This window comes from Pogoniulus pusillus, chromosome 1 (assembly GCF_015220805.1).
Source record: "Pogoniulus pusillus isolate bPogPus1 chromosome 1, bPogPus1.pri, whole genome shotgun sequence".
Classification (NCBI taxonomy): Eukaryota; Metazoa; Chordata; class Aves; order Piciformes; family Lybiidae; genus Pogoniulus; species Pogoniulus pusillus.
Genome location: NC_087264.1, coordinates 30,159,153 through 30,178,480, shown reverse-complemented (window position 1 = coordinate 30,178,480; position 19,328 = coordinate 30,159,153). Strand labels below are relative to the sequence as shown.

At 46.1% G+C, this 19,328-nt stretch overlaps 1 protein-coding gene across 11 annotated transcripts in view; it reads left to right on the top strand.

Moving 5' to 3' along the window:
• Nucleotides 1–19,328, top strand: part of RGS6 (regulator of G protein signaling 6) — a 298,915-nt gene that overhangs the window by 259,579 nt on the left and 20,008 nt on the right. For 8 of the 11 annotated variants that reach the window (XM_064147162.1, XM_064147178.1, XM_064147170.1 and 5 more), the window contains 2 exons: nt 9,810–9,899; nt 17,721–17,774. In XM_064147162.1, the coding sequence (XP_064003232.1) occupies nt 9,810–9,899; nt 17,721–17,774 (144 nt within the window). Of the gene's footprint in view, nt 1–8,065; nt 8,122–9,809; nt 9,900–17,720; nt 17,775–19,328 lie in introns of those variants that run through there. The other 3 variants (XR_010303041.1, XR_010303040.1, XM_064147198.1) reach the window with 3 other exon arrangements.

Sequence of the window (19,328 nt, the reverse complement as noted above, 5' to 3'; positions counted from 1 at the left end):
ATTATTCTTGTTTCCTTGAAGTTTCACTCAGTCACTCCAGTTACATGCTTGTCTTTAAAGGACAGTGAATTAGGATAGAGAAGCAAGGTATCAGCAAAGCAGAAACCAGATTCTTGCACTGAGAGGAGGAAGACCACTTTGACACTGCATCGCGTGTACATGGGTGATGCTCAGGCCTCCTGGAGACTTTTGACGGCCTGGAACTTCTGCAGAGATTAGGGATTGCAAAGGGCCTTGGCTTTTAGCATCTTCTTCTCTTTCATTTCTGATTCCATGGGACTAGAGGAGAAAATCCGTCATTATGCTGCATGTTGGTTGCCTTGCCTGTATGTGGCTTAGGGTGACTGGAGAAAAGGCCTTCATGCACAGCCTCCCTGTTGCTGTGTGTTTGTTAATGCACACAAACAGAATGAAAGCTCCTTCCTTTGTGTATTTCACAAAACAGCTGACAACCAAACAGGATCTAAAACCAAGGGACGCACAAATACACCCAGAAGAGCAATTAGATGTCTGGAGCAGAAATTAGGGATGTGATAGTGGAAGATTTTGTTGGCATTCCTGGTGCTGCACAAAGCAGGAAACAAAAGACTTGAAGCAGAGGTCTGCAGAGGAGCAGGTATTTGCTGTTACTGCTTCCCTGGGATTTATTTCTGAAGTGTACACACACAGGACCCATCAGAAAGTACTTCTTTTATCCTTTGCCTTTCATTTTAATTTGTAGCTTAGTAGTAATGCTATATGAAAAACGTGTAACATCCAGCCTTTGTTTTGCTGTTGCCTTTCTGTCTCTGAAGGCTCTGAAGGATCAAGCTACTGTCTAAGATAATGCTCCTCTGCTACACACAAACAGAAAAAAGGGCTAGGAAAAAGTCCTTGCACACACAGTGATGGAAGACAGCAGATTTATCCAAATGAAAGATCATGGGAATGCAGTGACAAGAACAGTCAGCATATTCCCTCAGGATAGTAGTCTGCCTGTTATTCAGGGTGTTGATCCTGCCAACCTGGCTAGAACTACACACAAGCCTCATGTGCCTGACATTTCCTAATGCCAAAAAATACCTTTAAATGGATTAGATGGAAAAATCTCTAGCTTGCTTAAAAATTCAGTTCAGCACTTGAACCCTGGGACTCTTGTGCCAGGAGTGTACTCTGTGCTAGTAGTGTACACCATGCTTCTCGAATGCAAGAAACAACTGCATGTCAAATCCACTCTTAGTGTGAAGGTCAGGAAGCTGCTGGCACTGTTCTGTTTTTCCCAAGCATGGAGTGAAAGTGCTTGCAAGTGTATACAATTCTACTGTAGAAGACAGGACACCAGGGAGTCCACTTCTTATGGATGATAGGTGGTTCTTCTGGATGACTCCATTTTACACCTGCCAAAGCTATGTGCTGCAGCCTTTGATTTTTCTAAAGGTTTGTTACTTCTTAAAGTGTTTACCCTTGTAATTAAAACAAACAAAACCAACAACAACTAACCAGCCTTAGGGAGATGCATCAACATTGTGTTTCACATCTCTCCTCCTCTGCCTGCAGTGGTTATGGCTGTTGTGTGCTGTTAGGGTGGGGTTCATTGTGTGATTTTGATACACATTTGTAGAGTGGACTCCAGTAACTTGAATTTGATCACTAAAAGGTGGTCCAAGGTGATGCAGCAGTAGATAACTTGCAGGCAAAATGTTGGTGAGGCACGGAAGACATTCCAGTCCAGCACATTCTCTAGGTAGGCATCTAAGCAGGGCTGGTGGTCTGTGTCTCAGCATAGCCACCTTTACTTTGAAGCTGCATGCAGCTTGTTTCTGTAGGGCTGCATCCTCTCACTGTATCCTGCCCCAGTGCAACAGAATTTCCTTTCTGCTCTGCGATGGAGTCTACTTGTTCCACGGCACAACTCAGCTTTTTGGCAGGATTTTCTCCAGAGAAAACAGAGAGGAAGCTGCGGGCAGCTCTACGAGTGTCAGGGTGTTGCCCAAAACGTTAACTAGTTACATCTCAGAGCCATACCACAGCACAGATAGTCATGAAAAACTGCATCTTCATTGCTGCAACTCATAGCTATTGCTTGGAAAAGAGATGCCAGTCTCCCAGATGCTACACAAGGTTGTCCCCTCCTCCCAGGCAAAACCTGTTCACTTGGGCTTTTTGCCAGTAGCCAGGATTTGGCCCATATTGAGAGAATCAGCCTCTTAGCCACGATCATTGTTCTCAAAACCTAAAGCTGCTCATACGGCGTTAGACTCCCAGCAGCCTACTCTTGTCTCCCAGGATAGCCCTTGCTATATTTAGGACTAAATCCTCCCGCAGTACCAGGCTGACCCCTTAACTGCGCAGTGCTTGACAGCCCTTGGGCTCTGTAGTCTTCCGCACTGCGTCTGCCACGGACCCCCCGGAGGCGCTGCCTTCACGTTTGTCTGTTTGAGGGGATGAAGCAAACCAGTTGTCTCATCAATTTGCAGAGGAGCCAAAGCTGAATTTCTGTGTTACTTCTATCAATGCACTTTCCCACAAAAGATTTACATTGTGTTTCCAACTATGTTTCTACAGGGCTAAACAAAGGATTTCTCTGTATTACTCAAAATGAGCTCTCATTGCTTACAGTTATCCCTCCTGCTAAAGCTCTTTCTTATGTTCCTGTGGCCTTCAGCCCACTGTAATTTCATTTCTTGCCTGAAAAGAGGTTTTATGCCTTTTAGTTCAGCAAGGGAGGTTAGTCTATATTACAGTGTAATTATTCTTTTTTTTTTTTCCTTAGTGGAAAAGCCAACTTGGTTGAGTGTGAAGAAAGTGCACCAGTTAAAACTGTGGGTGTAAATTATTGTGTCACTTAAATAACTTGAGAGTGGCCAAAAAGATATTGCTCAGATTTTCCAGAGCAATTAATGCTCAGGCCAAGACCCTTATATGCCATTTACCAACCTGAAATATTTATTTTCTAGACTATAAATCAAGAAAGCTTAGGACTCCAGGAGCAGCCAGAGCACCCATTTAGCCCTGGCCCTGCTCACTGGCCGTACTGCCAGGTGAGGCTTTGGAAAGGGGGCTCTCCCTGGGTAATGCTTGCAAGACAGCTCAAACTCCACACCACAGTAATGTTGGGAAGAGTAAAATACTAAGAGCAAGGACCAGAATAAGCAGATACAGAGGCCTTCTTAGTGGGGATTCAGGGACATTAAGTGGAATTGGAATAACCTCCTTCCATGTTTCCCTGCCTCCTCCCCCCTGCACTGGTATTTTCCCATCAGGTTCAGTTAGGGCAAGTGTGAAGGTCTTTTCTTCTGCAGCTTCTTCACTGCTTGCCTCATCTCTACTGTGCCAGCTACCAACGACTTCAACTTCCAGAGCTGATGCAGCACTTTTCCCTGCTTTCTCTAAAGTGCTTTTCAGCAGTGTCAGTGAGATGGAATGGCAATTGAGTGTAACTGCTCCTAGAAGCTGTTGCATTTAATGGTGGCACAAGTGACTGCTAAAGAGGGGTAGGTCTCCTTTGCTTTCTTGGGCTTTTTGGAAGATTTGGCGCTGGTTTGGTAGGGGGACATGTCATTCAGGTGGAATTGCTAAGGATGGGCTGGGAGGAGTTACAACAGAGCAAACAGAATATATCTCCAACGCTCTTTGGATAGTAGGTTTTGCTGACTGCAGTGCAGGCCATGCTGGCACCTCAGTTCCTCTGCCACAGATGTCTGTGCAGAGTAGAGGTGAGAGAAAGGTGTTAGGCTGCTGCCAAGCCTAATTGGAAAGTGCAGCAGTCACACACTGTGTGCTCAGAAATATATCTCCCTGCTTTCACCTTCTCATGTCTTCTTGGTGCTATAGAGACAGCTCTTCCAGAGCAAACCCTGGGCAGGTCCTCAGCTGGCATCCATTATCATCTTTCCAGTGAAGCCTACAAGGCATTCACAGAGGTGCTGCTCTCTCCTGCGTGAATCTGCAGTAAATTCCTCTCCAGTGCCTAGCATGCAGGTAGAACAACCATTAACACTCATTGTGGTTTGCTATTACTTATTTAGTTGTTTAATCTACTGCTTTGTGTTACCTGTGAGCTTTTCTTCTAGTGGATTTGCCTGACATTCAGCAAATCTCTCTTGCAGCTGACCAGAGGGGCAGCTGCTGGTGTTCACATACAAAGGGGTTTCCAAGTCGGCTCTCACCAGTTTAATACCAGATGTTGAGGATGAGGTGAAGGGCTGCTGCAGAGCAATCCAAAATATGTTAGTGGGATAGGTACAGCAAAGAGGCTTCTGACCAGTTTATAAAGGGCAAAGTGGGCACTTGGAACTCAAGTGAATCTCAACAGCTATCTAGCCTTAGTGTAAGCCCCCTGGAATGGGCTAAAAATGTGCTGAATGAGAAACTTGCCCTTGAGAGGAGCAAAGAATTAGCAATTTTCCTCTATTCCTCCTCATTGTCTAAAGCTTGTAGCTGTCTTTAGGCACAAACAGGGCGACCTTTCTGTCAGCATGTTAAAACTTAATGGCTTTCTGGAATCTGACTGGTGTTGCAAGGTCAGGGGCTTGACCTTCACAAACCCCAAAAACTGTCAAGCCTGTCACAAAATGTCTCAATATCAGTAAGATGCAGGTGGGATTAGAAGTGGATGTTTAACCACCAACACTTCTGTCGTCTCTAAACATGATTCTGAAGAAAGAGCAACAATTTTCTGCTAAAACCAAATTTTCTTACCAGAGACCACAACTCCTGAGGTCTGCCAGGTGCTCTAAGTCAGGTGTTGTGATTTTTTTTATCACTCAGGTTTTTTCCCAAGTAATTCTCCAGTGTTCCCAAGGTCCTTCTTGGCTGCCTCCCGTGCCCTCCTCAGGGTCACTGCGCTTTGACTGCAGGGGAGGAGGGAGCCCTGAGATAACATTGCAAAGCATTGATTTGAAGCAGGTGCAGCTTTGAGACAGTTTCTGCTATCTCAACCACCTCCCACATTCCCGTCTGGATTGCAAACTTCATTCTTTTTTTTTCTCCTCCTCCTTTTCCCTCTTGTCAGGAAAATTTACAGAGCTTGTCCTTCATCTCTTTCCAAAGATAGAGCTTCTGGAAGGAAAACAGCCAAGAGATGCTGAACCTTAACAGGGCTTATTTCTCTGCACTTAAGCTGTCAGCTGTCAGGGGTAGGATTTCCTCTTGGTTTCACGTAACTTTGGAAAAGAATTTTTTTTGTGGTTTACCTGGCTGGTTCCTTTGTTTTATAATTCACAGCAGTGACCACATTTCCCTCTTCAAAATTTACTTCTTTTTGGTTTTGTTGGTTTTGGGTTTTTTGGTTTTGTAGGGGTTTTTTCCTCCTTTTCCTTTATTTCATGCAGTGTTGATGGCTACACTGTTTGAAGTGTAATTCTCGTGGTACAAGCCCAGTACAAAGATGCCCAGTGGACCTGAATAGCCTTCAGGACTGCTGTGTAGTTCTTCCCACCGCGGGGGCGATGTGGTTCAGATGCATGAAACACAAAGGAGGGTCTGCCTTTTACTCCAAAAGAGTGGCACACAGACCTCATTGCTTCTCTTGCCGTCGTTCAGGATTTGGAGAACAGCAGTTCTGGGGATGTTTGACAGCAAACCCACTCTGCTTGCAGGAGTCTTGTAAGGGAATTGTTTGCTTCCTGGAGATGAAATCCACCGTAATTACAGAAGCAGGTTATTGTGCTGCCCTCCATGTTAGACTGACATTTCCAAATGTGCATCCATCCTCACCAGGGAGCGTCGGTGCAGGCAGCACTCATCAGCAGCATGCTGTGCGAGGGACTAAGTGGCTGGTCAGCTCAAAAAGCCAGCTCACCGGGGCTTGCTGCTTGCACATGTCAAGTCAGTCTCTGTCTCCACTCACAGCTGCTACTGCAGTGGCCTGAAATGGCGGCTTGGTGCTCAGAGATAGCTGGCAAGGCTACAGGGGAGATCAGTGGGATGTGTGATGCCTGGCAGCTCCTGGCCAGATCTTGAAAGGCTTTTCTTTTTTTTTTTCCCTCCCTGCTTTCTGTCTGTACTGCCTTTTTGATGGTTTTATAGGTCACTTGGGTGTTTTAAGCTTTTTATTTTGCAGTGTGACCCTCTAAAATGTGGCTGCCTTAAGCCTAGAGCAGGGAGCTGAGAGACAGGGCTTTACCTCAGGAGAGGTACCCAGCCATGTTGGGGAGATACTACACTGCCTGGATTAAATCTTTCTCCTGCTGTTGTGCAGATACAGCAAAGGAACTTCCCATGGCGCTTTGAAAGAAATGTTGCAGTGATAATTCTGACCAGCCTGGTTGCAGTGCAAGAGACTGTAATGTCCAGAGCTACAGCTGCTTTGTTAAAAATTACACAAGTAGTACATTTACTGTGTGTATTCAGGGAGCCAGTAAAAATGAGCTTGTTACCCTGTAATAACTTCACAAAATGCAGAGCTCTCTCAGCGTAAGGCTTAAATGTCTTACCAGCAGTGTCAGGCATTGTAAGGGAGCTTGCAAGTGTGTAAAAGTACATCCCTAGAGATGCTGACTGCAGTTGGAAATTTCAGTCCATGGTGAGGTTGTGCTCCCTTTCCACCATGTGATAAAGAGGAAAAACAAAGCAGCTGCTCAGTAACATAGGAAGTAAGAAACCAGTGGGTTGCAGTGATCCAAAGTGAGTTATAAATCCATGATAGAAGGGGACAAACCAATTCACGTGAGTTGCACATAGCAACAAAGTCCATGCACGCACCTCTGTTGAAGTGACTGTTGCTCAGGCTTCCACAGAAGAATATGTCAGTTGCTAAACCTCCAGTCACTTGCAGTGTATTTATGAAATGAAGAGGTGCTAAAGACTAGCTGTGAATTCTACCTAAAAAGTTGAAGGTTCTAGAAAGTGTAGCAGAAAATAACTCAGTGGCAAAGAACAGAGTAGACTAAAGATCAGAATTAATGTCCTAGCCACTGGTGTTTCCTGCCCTGCAGCTATGTCTGTTGTGTAACTAGGCTGAACACATGCAGCAGCCACAATTTTAGCAGGAACCTTCATGGTGCAGTCTCAGTGGGGATTTTGGCTGTAGCAACATAAACTGTCCTATACCGTTGCAAACTGGAAAGCAGTCTTTGTTGACCAGAGGGACTGGATCAGACATCCAGTAGGTGCTTCAGAAATGAAGTGCTGTGAAATAAATGATCTTTTGTGCCTCCAGTCCAGAGCCTCTTCAAATCAAGCCTGTGAATTCTGGCAATTAAGCAGTAAGGTTTCCTTTTGAAGCTATGCATGTCCTTTCCTTCCCCTATGCCCAGCCTGCTTTCTTCATTAGCATTCAAGGCCTAGGAATTGGTATTCCCTGTTCGATTATATCTTTGGTGAACAGCAGAAAGGTAGCAGTGTTGCTGCTTGGTGATTCTAACATGTGGAAAGCAGAGAGAATACTTCATACCAATTAGCTAACTGCACTGGCAGTTGGGTTGTGGGTGTGCAGTAGTCCTATTTTTCAGGGAAGGGCTTCAGTTAAGAAGCTGGCTTGTGGTTTGTTTAATCTCAGGATCAAAGTAAATTTTGCATCTTCCCACAGCTAGATTTTGAGTTTCTGTTGTTTTAAGGTCAAATACATGAAGTTGCCTTGACATGAGCAAAAGTTATATTTACTGCTGGTGTTCTGGTGAGTTGTGTGGCCAGCCTGGTGTTTTCTCCTTTGCCTGCAATCAACTCATGGGAGCTGTCTGTGGCACTGAAAACTGCATGTTATTTTCCAAAAACGTTGGCAGTTTTTCAGAGCAGACCCAGCAGTTGACTGACCACAGGTAAAGAAATCATTTAGACTCCAAAGGTATTAAAAGAACTTCATCACATATCTATCAAAACATGCCTGTCTCCTACCTCCTTACCTCAGCCTCACAGCACCTTCCTGCTGCCTCAGCACCCCTTTGCCTCCAGCACCTTGCATGTACTAGGTACTGAAAGGGAGGACCACTGGGAGGAAGGGTACTCTGGAGACCGCTCAGACTCTTCACTGTCGCTGGGTTGCAAGGAGACTGCCCCATTTACTCATCAGTCTCCTTTTGGTCATGGAAGAGGAAGGGGAAAAAAAAGCTAAGTATGTATGTAAGTGGTGATTTTGTTTTCCCAGGTCATTATGAAGAACTCACTAGGAGTACATGGAATCTCCTTGAGAAACCTTAGGAGGTAACAATATAGGTTGAATTGGTTGCAATATGATTTGGTTTAAATTGAGTCCTGCGTTTCTGCTAGCTGAAGTATTTGAGAGAGAGCAGATATTGAACATCTTTATTCACACCAGAGAAACATAAACCCTTTGACAACCATATCCATGACATGCATTATTTTCCTTCATCTTGTCTTAGTGCATACCTGTCTCGTTCTGTCCTGAATAAATAGAACAAATGTCTCTGAGCTGGTTGTGGAATCTCGTGGCAGTGCCGTAGGTGAGAAATATGAAGCTGTACCCTCTTTTGTGTTTTTCTGCAGCAAAGAAGGGTGTCAGTTGCTAAGTGGCTTTCTATGAGCAAAATCTTGTGCTATCCTTCAAAAAGATAGTGCGTGGCAAATGAGGATGTGTCAGATCTAATAGCAACTGCAAAAATTATCCAGTAAAAATCGTTTCATACCAGGTTGTAGCTGAAAGGATGTTTGTGCTGTGTCATAGGAAAGCCAGCAGCAGTTATGCCCCTCTTAGGACTACACCAAATAGTGCAAGAAAGCTGAATTAAGCAGTTCTCCTGTGTATAGACAGGTCATCACTAATTACCCATGATGGTAAAGATAAGGGAATTCTGCTTGGCTTGTTAACAGTTTGAAATAAGCTATGCAACTGCCTTCTGGTTTGGCTCTGCTAAAGTTTCGTGTGCAATGGCTTTAGGGCAGGAGAGAATATTTCACATTGTACAAATCAGTACAGATAAAATTGCTCATTAACTCTTTAAAAGTGCTTCCTTGTGCAAAGTCTAAGAGGAAATGTTCAGGGTGCCTTTTTTTTCTCTTGAGTTCTTTTGGTGTGTTCTCGGTCTTTATTTGGTGCAACTATTTTGGTGTGTTTTGGATAATCTGTATTACAAATCCAGGGATAGTTAGGAGAAGAGTTGACTGGGATTCTCAGCAGGAAAGTAAAACTCAGCAAGGAAATTGGAAAAGAGTAGGCATTAAGTTCTGCTGCAATGAAACATCACTTTGTAAATTTGAAGATGCAGATAGTTAAGAGCAAACTGCTCACAGTGGTTTGACTTGCTAGGAGAAAAAAGACTGTATGGGAGGGACTCACCTGACATAACTTTATACATATGATGTAGCCATCCACATCTGAGCTAGTCGTAAAACCTCCCAGAGATGCCTGCTGTTTCAGGACGTTAACAGGTTGGCTTGCTTTATGTCTGTGTCTTAAATGGAGCTGAAATGTGTCCAAGTATCAGTTCCCCTCCATGAAGGGGAGAGGAGTGCTGGGTGGTAGTTCAAATATCTGTGAGTGGTAAAAGGAGATCTAATCTGTGAGACAGTTTCTGTTGTTTACTTCTTCCTTCTTGAGACATCCCAGTAATATCAGCCTAACTAGACACCTGTGTGTAATCTGGGGGCTTCGGAGAGTTGCAGAACAGCACTGATTACTGAATAATGTGTGCCAGCCTTTGGGGTGAGGGCCATCTCTTTGTTTTGTGTTTGTACACCCCCAGGCACAGCAGGGTCCTGCCCCAAGAAGGACCTCCTCTACACTACCACAACACAGATAATCAATAATAGCAGACTTAATTAGAACTTTGATCAGTCTCTCTTCCTTCTAATTCACTGTGTTTTAAATCCCTGTGATGTCTAAATGAGGTTTGATAACAATTCTCCGTCTCTCGTTTCCTCCCATCCCACAGGAGCACATTTACAAGCTGATGAAGAGTGACAGCTATGCGCGCTTCCTGCGTTCGAACGCTTACCAGGACTTACTGCTGGCGAAGAAGAAGGTAGCTGTTGGAAAGGACATGCTTGCATCTCTTAGCACCTCTTGATTCTCGCCTGCTGCTTGCTGATAGTGTGAAAATGAAAATATTGTTTCTTTTTTTTCCTTTTATTTAAGAAAGGAATGAACACTTTTGTTTGCTTCACTTGGGGCACAGGGTACGGCATCCATATGCACAGCCTCGCCCTGTGCTTTGGGGAAAGCATGGTGACCCAGGATAAAAATTGTATGTAAAAGTGTTTATCATGCACAGCTGTCTTCCATACTCAGTGCAGGCAATTAAAATTGTATAGCCTCTCCCTCATGACAAAGATGGTGTCTGGTGGGAGAGCAGGTACCCATCAATCTAGTCATTGCTGGTACAGATTTCACCCATTCCGGTTTTCACCTCCCCAGCCTCACCATGTGATCTTCCCTTTGGATGCCTTACCTGTAGACACCCTCCCTGCAGCAATTCCCATGCTCCTTTTCTCCTTTTCCCTTGCTTTTGGCTCCCCAGACACATCTCCTTTCCCTTGGAGATGAGAAATAATTGCAACCTATGCTGTAATCAAGAATTCTAGCCAATTTATCTCACAGGAGAACTGGGTTTGAGCTCTTTTTCGCTTTCTTTGGTGTCTGCATGTGCTCTGCCAGCACTGTATTTCTGCCAGGAGCCCCCAGTTCAGGGTGAGTGCAAAGGAGCGGTTGTGTAGTTACAGCAGCTCCTGCCCAAGTGTCCCTTCTTTCTGAGGGGGCTGGTAAGCTGAGGTAAGCTACTGATCTCTGTTTTTCTGCCTGTGTTCAAATGTTTCCTGCCCCTCCTGACTTACTCCCGTGAGTCTACCTGAGTGGGTCTGTGTGCATGTGCATGCATGTATACATGTACATGCCTCACTTACATTTGGCTTCCAGAACCATGCACAAACTGACTCCTGACTCCTGCAGCCTAAGTGTGTGGCTTCCCATTACCATCTTCCCTGCTGGTTTCCTGCTTCATTCTCTGTGTGCTGCCAAATTACATTGCATCGACACAATGCAGTGAAATCCCAGTGGTATTTTTTTTGTCCTGATTGTCATTGTGTGCCCTAAAAGCATGCATATAGTGGCAAAAGGAGACAGACCTCTCTGTCTCCTGTGCTTGAGACTGCTGGCAGGTGGATTAGGGAAAGGTAATGGAGGGCAGCAGTCAGCCTTGTATTTCAAAATGTCTGGTTTGAGACTGCTAGACCTGACTTAGAGTTCAGAGGCTGTGGAGAAAGGAGGAGAGGCATGGCAGTCCATCTTCTGGCCCACATCAGCTTTTTATGCTTCCCCCTGCCCCTCAAGGCTCCACTGAACATGCGAGGGTTCGTGTGCTTGAAAACAGGAGAGTTTTCTCCTCCCAGCTGAGCCCGTTCAAACCGGAGGTAGTTTGGGTTGGTTTGTAATGCTTATTTGCTGCCAGATCAAGCCCTGGATGCATCAGCATGACATCCTCATCTCCCCACAAAGTGCTGGAGGAGCGGCTTTTGGTGTCATGTTAACACAGCTGTGAAAGTACGAGTCATTTCTTTTAGAAAGCCTGTGGGTGCACGAGTAAGCAGCAAGGCACAAAAAAAGGCAGTAGATCTGTGCAGATGTGTCTTCACCAGCTTCACATGAGGCAGGAGAGGAGTTGATACTACTCCAGAATTTAGCAGGTTCTTTGCAACCACATTGCTTTGTGTTGGCAAATGAACACTTCTGAAGCAGTGTAGGGGCCGTGATGGCGGCAGAAAGAACATGAGGTTTCTGCAGACTGAGCTACCTGGTAAGATCTCTGGTGCTTCTTCGGGGGGCATCCCTTCAAAATTCTTGTAAATAGCTGGAAAGAAAAGGAAGGAAAAGTGGCATATCAGAGGCTGTGTGGATAGAGGACTTGGTTTAGAGCCTGCATAGAAAGTCCTGGATTCACTGATGTGACATAGAGATCCACCACAGTTGTTTAAGGCTTGATGAGTACATCTGGGGGATGAGTATGTCCTGCTCTACAGATATTATCTTCGTGTTCCCTGTATGCCACCACACCAGTATGAGATAGACTTACTTTTGGTACTGAGAATAAATTCTGTCAGAAGTACAGCATCATGGACTTGGGCTAAAGGAGTTGCTTGCACAAAGCGAATTAACGTCTCTCTGGCTTTAGATTCACAGATGAGTATTTTGTGGATACATTTATGTCATCTGGGATCTTTTGCCCTCCAGCACTGGGCTGTGGCAAGTTGAGAGGGTAGGAAAAATGGAAAGGTTAACTGTGGCTAGATCACAGAACTGGGAGCCAGAAAATCCATGCAATTCCACTGGCTCCCTCACTTAGTTTCTTGTGCGACCTTGGGGCAAAGAAAGTTCATCTTTCCCTGTTTTATATCCCCTTTGTTGTCTGTCGAACGGGAGCAGTAGTGGTGACCTGCTCAGAGGAGAGGCGGTGAGGCGTGCCCAGTGTCTCACAGTATGATTGACGCTTTTCTGATTCCTAAGATACTTTTTAAGTTTGAAGAGTTACTTTTTTTCCGCTCTGTACAATAACTACAGATGTGGGAACTTCCCTTCCTCACTCTGAGAGTGTAGCAACAGAGGGAGGGGATGAGAAGTTATGGCTCAGAACTAAGATACAATGACAGAATTATGAGGGGGACCATGGAAGATAAAAGGAACGTATTGTTCACACCACTAACTGATGCAAGACAGTGGACATAGGCTGCATACGGACCAGGCATACATACTTTGTTAATCCATTTTAGATTCCTTTTCCTTGGTTCTTGCCAGGGTCATTATTGCAAATAACCACAGTACTGTTGGCCTCCATCCTGAAGATTCATGGTGCTCAGCAGGGAACATGGGGTTGGCCTCCAGCAAGGGTGTGATTGGAAGCAGTGAGCTGCAGAGGGGAAAGCTGGGTGTAGCTCCCCTCCCTGCCTCGCACAGAAGTCGTCCTCCTCTGCTAAGATGGAGGAGGGATGAGGGCAGAGCCTTGTCCTCAGGAGGAACGGCTGTACAGCCCATCCCGATCCAAGCTCTGTGCCTCCATGCCCAGCCTTCCCCTCTGCAGCAGGTAGATATCTCAGGGCAGCAGAAAGTGTCTGGCTCAGCAGGGAAGGGCTGGATGGTTCTGAGCTCCCCAGCCAATTCATTGTGTTTTGTTTGTGTATCTATGCAACACACCACACACCACACTCTTGCTGGGCAGAGTCAAGTGTCGACCTGCTCCTGTTTCTGCTGTTACGCGCATTACTGCAGGCTACTTTACAGCAGGTAATCACCACCAAAGCATCCCCCAGCCCTGCTCCATGGTAGCCAAAATGGTGGCTGGATGTCCTTAGACAGCAGCAAGCCTCCTGTCAGAATGAGTGCCAAATCTCCTTGTTTGAGGCAAGGAGACATTTAGGTTGTGTGACTTGGCTGCAGAGCTGAGGTTTATTGCCTGCGGAGAGAGCAGTGTAGATTAGTTAGTGCACCATGGAATGAAGTGGGGGTGCACAGGAGCTCTGTTAACGGTGAAGGAGCAGCCAGACACGTGTTCTGCTAGTTATTTTTGAGGAGAAGGGAGAGGAAAGAACAGAAAAGACCTCGAGGCACTTTCCATTACTCCTTGTAAAGGTGAAATGATGACATTGGTGGGCATCTCCACATTAGCAGGCATGTGACTGCCACCTGAAGCTGCAGCAGAGCTGTTGCAGCTCAGGTGTTCATGGCAGCCTGGCACAGGGTGTCTTCCTGCCATCTGGCCCTGCTGACAGGTGGGGAAGCATCCTGGAATGGTAGCCACGGCTGCAGTGCAGATGGGCTGTGAAGTCATAGGAGTGAGCCCTGTCACTCTGGTGGAAGAGCAGGTTGGTATTTGCTTGGTTTAGAATACTGTTTTCTTCATCATCTGATTCAGAGAAAGATGAATTCTCTGTGGTCCTGTGCAAATAGACTTCAACCAGATGCAAAATGCTATTGCAGCCATTTGGTAGCACTGTACATGCCCTTCGCTTTCTCGCCTTGACAGGTGTATGTGACCATCTGAGAAGCCCGAGTCTGGCTTGTGGCCTTTCCCTGAGTCAGAGTCAGGGAACCCATTACCTTTATGTTTCCATATGATGCCATTCCCTCTGGAACACCAAATTAGAGTTAAAAAACAAACAACCACAAACAAACAAAAACCAAACCCGAAAGAACACTCCAGGCCCCCAAGTCTCATACTGAACAAAGGATTCAGTAGCTAATAAAATGAATCCTGGGATGGAGAGAGGGAGAGGTTTTTTCAGACCTGCAGTTCAGAAGGCCAAGCTTTTGTATGTATTTCCCTACCCATTTTCAGACTCCTGACGGAAAGGCTCAGCAAGGCAATGGCTAGGAGCTTCATGCCATGAGGAACAGGCTGCATTTGCAGCATCCACCTTCTGAAGCATTGCTTTTATCCAATCTCTCTGTTCTGACAGCTCTATATTGTCTAGGAAGGCTTCTACTTCAGATTCTGTCCCTAACTCAGTCCCATCAGGGCACACATGACCAGTTTGATTCAGTGGCAGGACTTGGCTTGAATATTGTAAAGCTGCTGAGCAATTTTCTCATAATTACTTCTAATAATCAGTGTCAGCTGGTTTTCCTAAGTTTTTTCTACTTACACTGCTCTGTGCCAGCAGAATCTACACAAAGGAACTTAAAACAGGAATGGCTGGATAAATAGTTAATTGTGGGGGGCGGGGGAAAGGAGAATTTGGAGGAGACAGTAAAAAATCAGTGAATGGCCCCTAAGTAATGAGATCTATTTTTCTGCACCTACCTGGGCTGCGTGGTTTTAATCTGCAGTGGGAGTGGTGGTGTCATATTTTATCCTAATGCACGTGTCCTTTGCCACCAGCTGGTAGAATCTGTTGGTGCATTTACTGGCAAAGATGGCCTTTTGTGCACCTGGGAGGGCTGTTTGACCTGGCATGCAGATGTGTTTGTCTGACTTTGCCCTTTGCACTCACAGTGCATGTTTTACAGACGCTGCTGCGGTGCTGCAAGAGGCACAGCACCGAGTGCTGCAGCCTTGTTGGACATGGCCTATGTGGTCCTCCAGAACTGTTCACAGGACTGAGGAGGATCTGACTTGGTCTCTGTTTTTTTTCCTTTTCCTTTCTTTTCTTCTTCCCCCTCCCCCACCTCCACATTTTATTATTTTTAAATTTTCTTCTGCTGTGCCAAGCAGCTTCCACACCTCCATGCTGGAGGGATGCAGGCAGTCAGGCAGATATCTCCACAGCAGGCTGCCAGCCACAAGGTCTGCAGGCAAGTGGGCAGAAAGAGCCAGAGAGGGAACAGCCAGCACCCACACCCACTGCCATTAGGCCAGCTCATCACTTTGCAGCCAGCCTGCCTCAGCTGCTTTGTATTTTTACTAGAAAATGTCATGCTTTGACTCAGAGCTGGATGCCATGGGGATGAGCTTTCCACACATCCAGCCAGTCCCAGCCTGCCATCTCCATGCCAAATGTGCAGGGTTGCTGCAGCCTGTGCTTCCAAGGTGCATCTGTGGGACATCATCGCTGCTCTCCACACCTGCTTCCTCATGCATGTCTTCAGCCATGGTAGGGAAAACAGCCTGTGGTCCCCTATGCTAGACAAGCTGTCAGCACCCCAACAAGGTGCTTGTCATCTTTGGATACTGCTGTCTTGCTAAGGAGGAATCTGCATCTTCCTTTGCTGGGTAGCAAAACCAGAGAGAGCAAGTGCAGAGGTGCAGTGTGGCCTCTTTTCAGCAGTGCACTTTCCTTTGCCTCCAGTGCACACCACAGCTCTGCTTAAAAATGCAGTGGGGCCAGACACTGGTTTTCCAGCCCGCGGCAATGCGATGCTGCAGATTCCACGTGTCCTGCTCCCCTAGGAACCTTTGCAGAACATTCTGTCTGTTGTCTAGGTATTCCTTCTCCTGGGTGAAACTGTGCCTTTCATTTGGCTGCCTGTGGGTCTTGCTGCCCCTGTAGGAGACCAATGTAGAGGCCCAGTGCATGACTGTACACGGCTCATCATAATGTATTCAGCTAAGGCAGCAGGACCACAGCCTGTCTTTGTCATCTCTCTGCCTCAGGGTGCAGAGATACCTCTGAGACTCCTTCAGGGAGGGGATTTGCAATGCTCTGAGTGCTCACATTGCTGTTATGCTCAGCAGAGGAATGAGGCTGACATTTCTCTTCCCATTCCTCTCCTCTCACATGTAGGGAGAGGCAACTAACCCTCAGTTTAGTGCATATTAATTATTCCTTTGGGGATCACTGGACAGGGTACACTACTTGCCCCTCTGCCAGCCAGGAAGCCTGCTTTCTTGTTTGGTACATGCTCTGAGCCCTTAGCTTTGTTCCCAGTGTTGGCTAAAATGACATGCCTCTAGCTTTCTCTTTGGATAGCTCTCTTGGAACAAGAGAGCTGATAATGTGGCTTCCTCAAATGGTTGTAACCGGACAGGTTGCTTGACTTCTGGACAAAGAATATTGTTTGTCTTAAAAGGGACTTATGTTCTGGTCTTGTCTCTGGCAATGAGGCAGGGGGAATCAGCCCCATCTCTGGCTTTGGACTTCAGACTCATCTTGCAAATGTCAAAGAGCTGTGGCAACTGTGGCGAACGTGCAAAAGAATCAGAAGGCTTTACCTAGGCTCACCTACACAAGCTCTCATCCAATTTATCTGATATGATTTTGGCTTTGTCCTGGGGGTTGTTACTGCAGCTGAATCTGTGGCAGATGATGTGACAGGTAGGCATCTCTGATGAGCCCCTCCAGTGCGATGCTTATTTCCAGTGCGCTGTCATGCACCATCATTACTGCAGCTTTCTCTTACACGTAGCTCCTTATCCCCTCTGCTGCAGTTTTACTTCCATCCCTTCACCTCCATTTTTCTGTCTCATTGTTAAAATAAGTTTCTCTCCTGGAAATCAGCAGCGCTCACAGCGATGAGCTCTCCTTCATATTACTGAATTTCTTCTCTTCTCCATAACAATTTTTTTCTCTTAGATATTCCAGCAAACATGTCAATAAATTATTTAGCTCTTCCTTGTTAGTGACAATTAGATCTCCCTTGTGCCAAATGAATGAAGCAGTGCAGTGAGCAACCTTCTCAGGGATCCCTTAATAAAGCCATGATGCACACGCTTGTCTTCTTGCAATGAAGTTGAATGTCTTCTTGCATATGAATAGTCCTGTACTCCAGACACAAAAATACCAGTGCCCCAAGTCTGCCTGTATCTTTCCATGGCCTTGCACAGACATACATATGCTGTCTTCTGTCTTGATGTAGCCATTCTTGCTGGAAATGTGCTTCTACCCTCTGGGTAAATGGAAGAGAGTAGGTTTCCTGGCAGTGAGTTCAGTGGTGGTTTTCTTCCAGCGCCGTCTTCACTCACACATTGCTTTTTAATATTGTAGAAGTCGCAGTTGTTTTTCTCGTCTCTCTAAACAAGTAGATGGGAGCCTCCGATCAGCTGTTTGGCAGATGTTAACCAGAATCAGAGGTCCCAGCTCAAACAGCCGCAGAAGGAAAATTTAGAGAACAAGAAATCAATATCAATAGCTGTGAGATACAACAATGCACAGACCTGTCTGAGCCATTCAGAAAACTCACAGGAGAAAATACGACGTTTCTCTGGGAGCAAAAGTAGTGATGTCTCTCTTTCTTAGAGGGGGTTTGGCTTCTTACGTTTGCTGTGGCAAACATTGATTTCTGCTTTTTAATTTTTTTTTTTTGAGATTTTTTTTCCCCCTTGCTGCTTCCTTATATTTTGCTGCTGTTTTGGAAAACTGCATTTAAGCTGAAGGGTTTTTTTCTGTATTTTTTTTTCTCCTCACTTTTTTCCCCTCTTAAGCCAGAGAATGAGCAAGGTCGTAGAACTTCTCTAGAAAAGTTCACTCGCAGTGTGGTAAGTTCCTTTTTTTTTTCCCCCTCTCCTCCCTTTCCTCAGAACTTCATTTTCATTTGGGGGGGGTGGGGAACATGAATGCTCAACTTCTTATTTCATCCTTTATTTTTGCAGATAGTATTTTTGCAGCTTCTCTTTTACTAACCGTACCTCACCTGAAAAACAGCTCTAAAGAAGGGGGTAGCGGGGAGGAAATGGGAAGCAGAATTCCATGATGCTCATTCTAGCTAATCAGCACTGCAAGAGCAAAATTAATTCTTGTCTAGAATTAAGTGCAAGATTGTCTTTGCTCTGTGTTCCTGCTACAGTGGGAACAGTTGTGGCTTTTCCCTGCACAATGAAGTGAAGAGCATGGTTCTCATAGCCAATTGCGCCAGTACCCTTATGATGGTATGCACATGTACATACCTACCCACCTTGTACACTTGCACATGTACATACCCACCCACGTGGTAGGTGTGCACACATACATGACTGTATGCACACATACATGCCACAGCACTCCAGTGCCTCTGTCAGTGTTCACGTGAATAGCTATGGGTGATGCCACTGACTCACTCGTGATACTGATACCAGAAAAGGATCACAGGATATTAGGCGTTGGAAGGGACCCAAGGAGAACATCAAGTCCAACCCCCCTGCCACAGCAGGACCACACAAACTAGCACAGATCACAGAGGAATGCATCCAGACAGGCCTTGAAAGTCTCCAGAGAAGGAGACTCCACAACCTCTCTGGGGAGCCTGTTCCAGTGCTCTGTGACCCTTACATTAAAGAAGTTCCTCCTCGTGTTGAGGTGGAACCTCTTATGCTGCAGCTTACTCCCATTGCTCCTTGTCCTATCCCAGGGAGCAAGTGAGCAGAGCCTGTCCCCCAACTCCTGACCAGCCCTCAGATGTTTATAAACATTTATTAAATCCCCTCTCAGTCTTCTGTTCTCCAGGCTAAAAAGTCCCAGGTCTCAGGCCCTTCAGCCTCTCCTCGTAAGGCATGTCCTCCAGTCCCCTAATCATCTCCATAGTCCTCTGCTGGACCCCCTCCAGCAGATTCCTGTCCCTCTTAAACTGGGGAAACCAAAACTGAACATGGTATTCAAGATGAGGTCTCACCAGGGCAGGGCAGAAGGGAAGGAGAACCTCCCTTGATCTGCTGGGCACATTCTTCTTAATACACCCCAAGATCCCATTGGCCTTCTTGGCCACATTGCTGTCCCATGGGTAACTTGTTAAACACCAGGACTCCCAGGTCTCTATCCACAGGGCTGCTCTCCAGCAGAGCACCTCCCAGCCTGTACTGGTTCAGTTCCTTACTCCTCCCCAGGTGCAGGACTCTGCACTTGTCCTTGTTGAACGTCGTTTGGTTCCTCTGTGCCCAGCTCTCCAGTCTGTCCAGTGACAGCAAGAAACATGATGCTGTTGAACCTTTTAGATGAAGGCAGGACCAGAGACAGATGCCGCAAATGGAGTGGAGGAGCAGGGATACTGGGCAGCACAAGATGGGGCAGGCTGAGTGCATGGAGTGGCACAGAGCAAGAACAAGGCTAGAGCTGAAGGT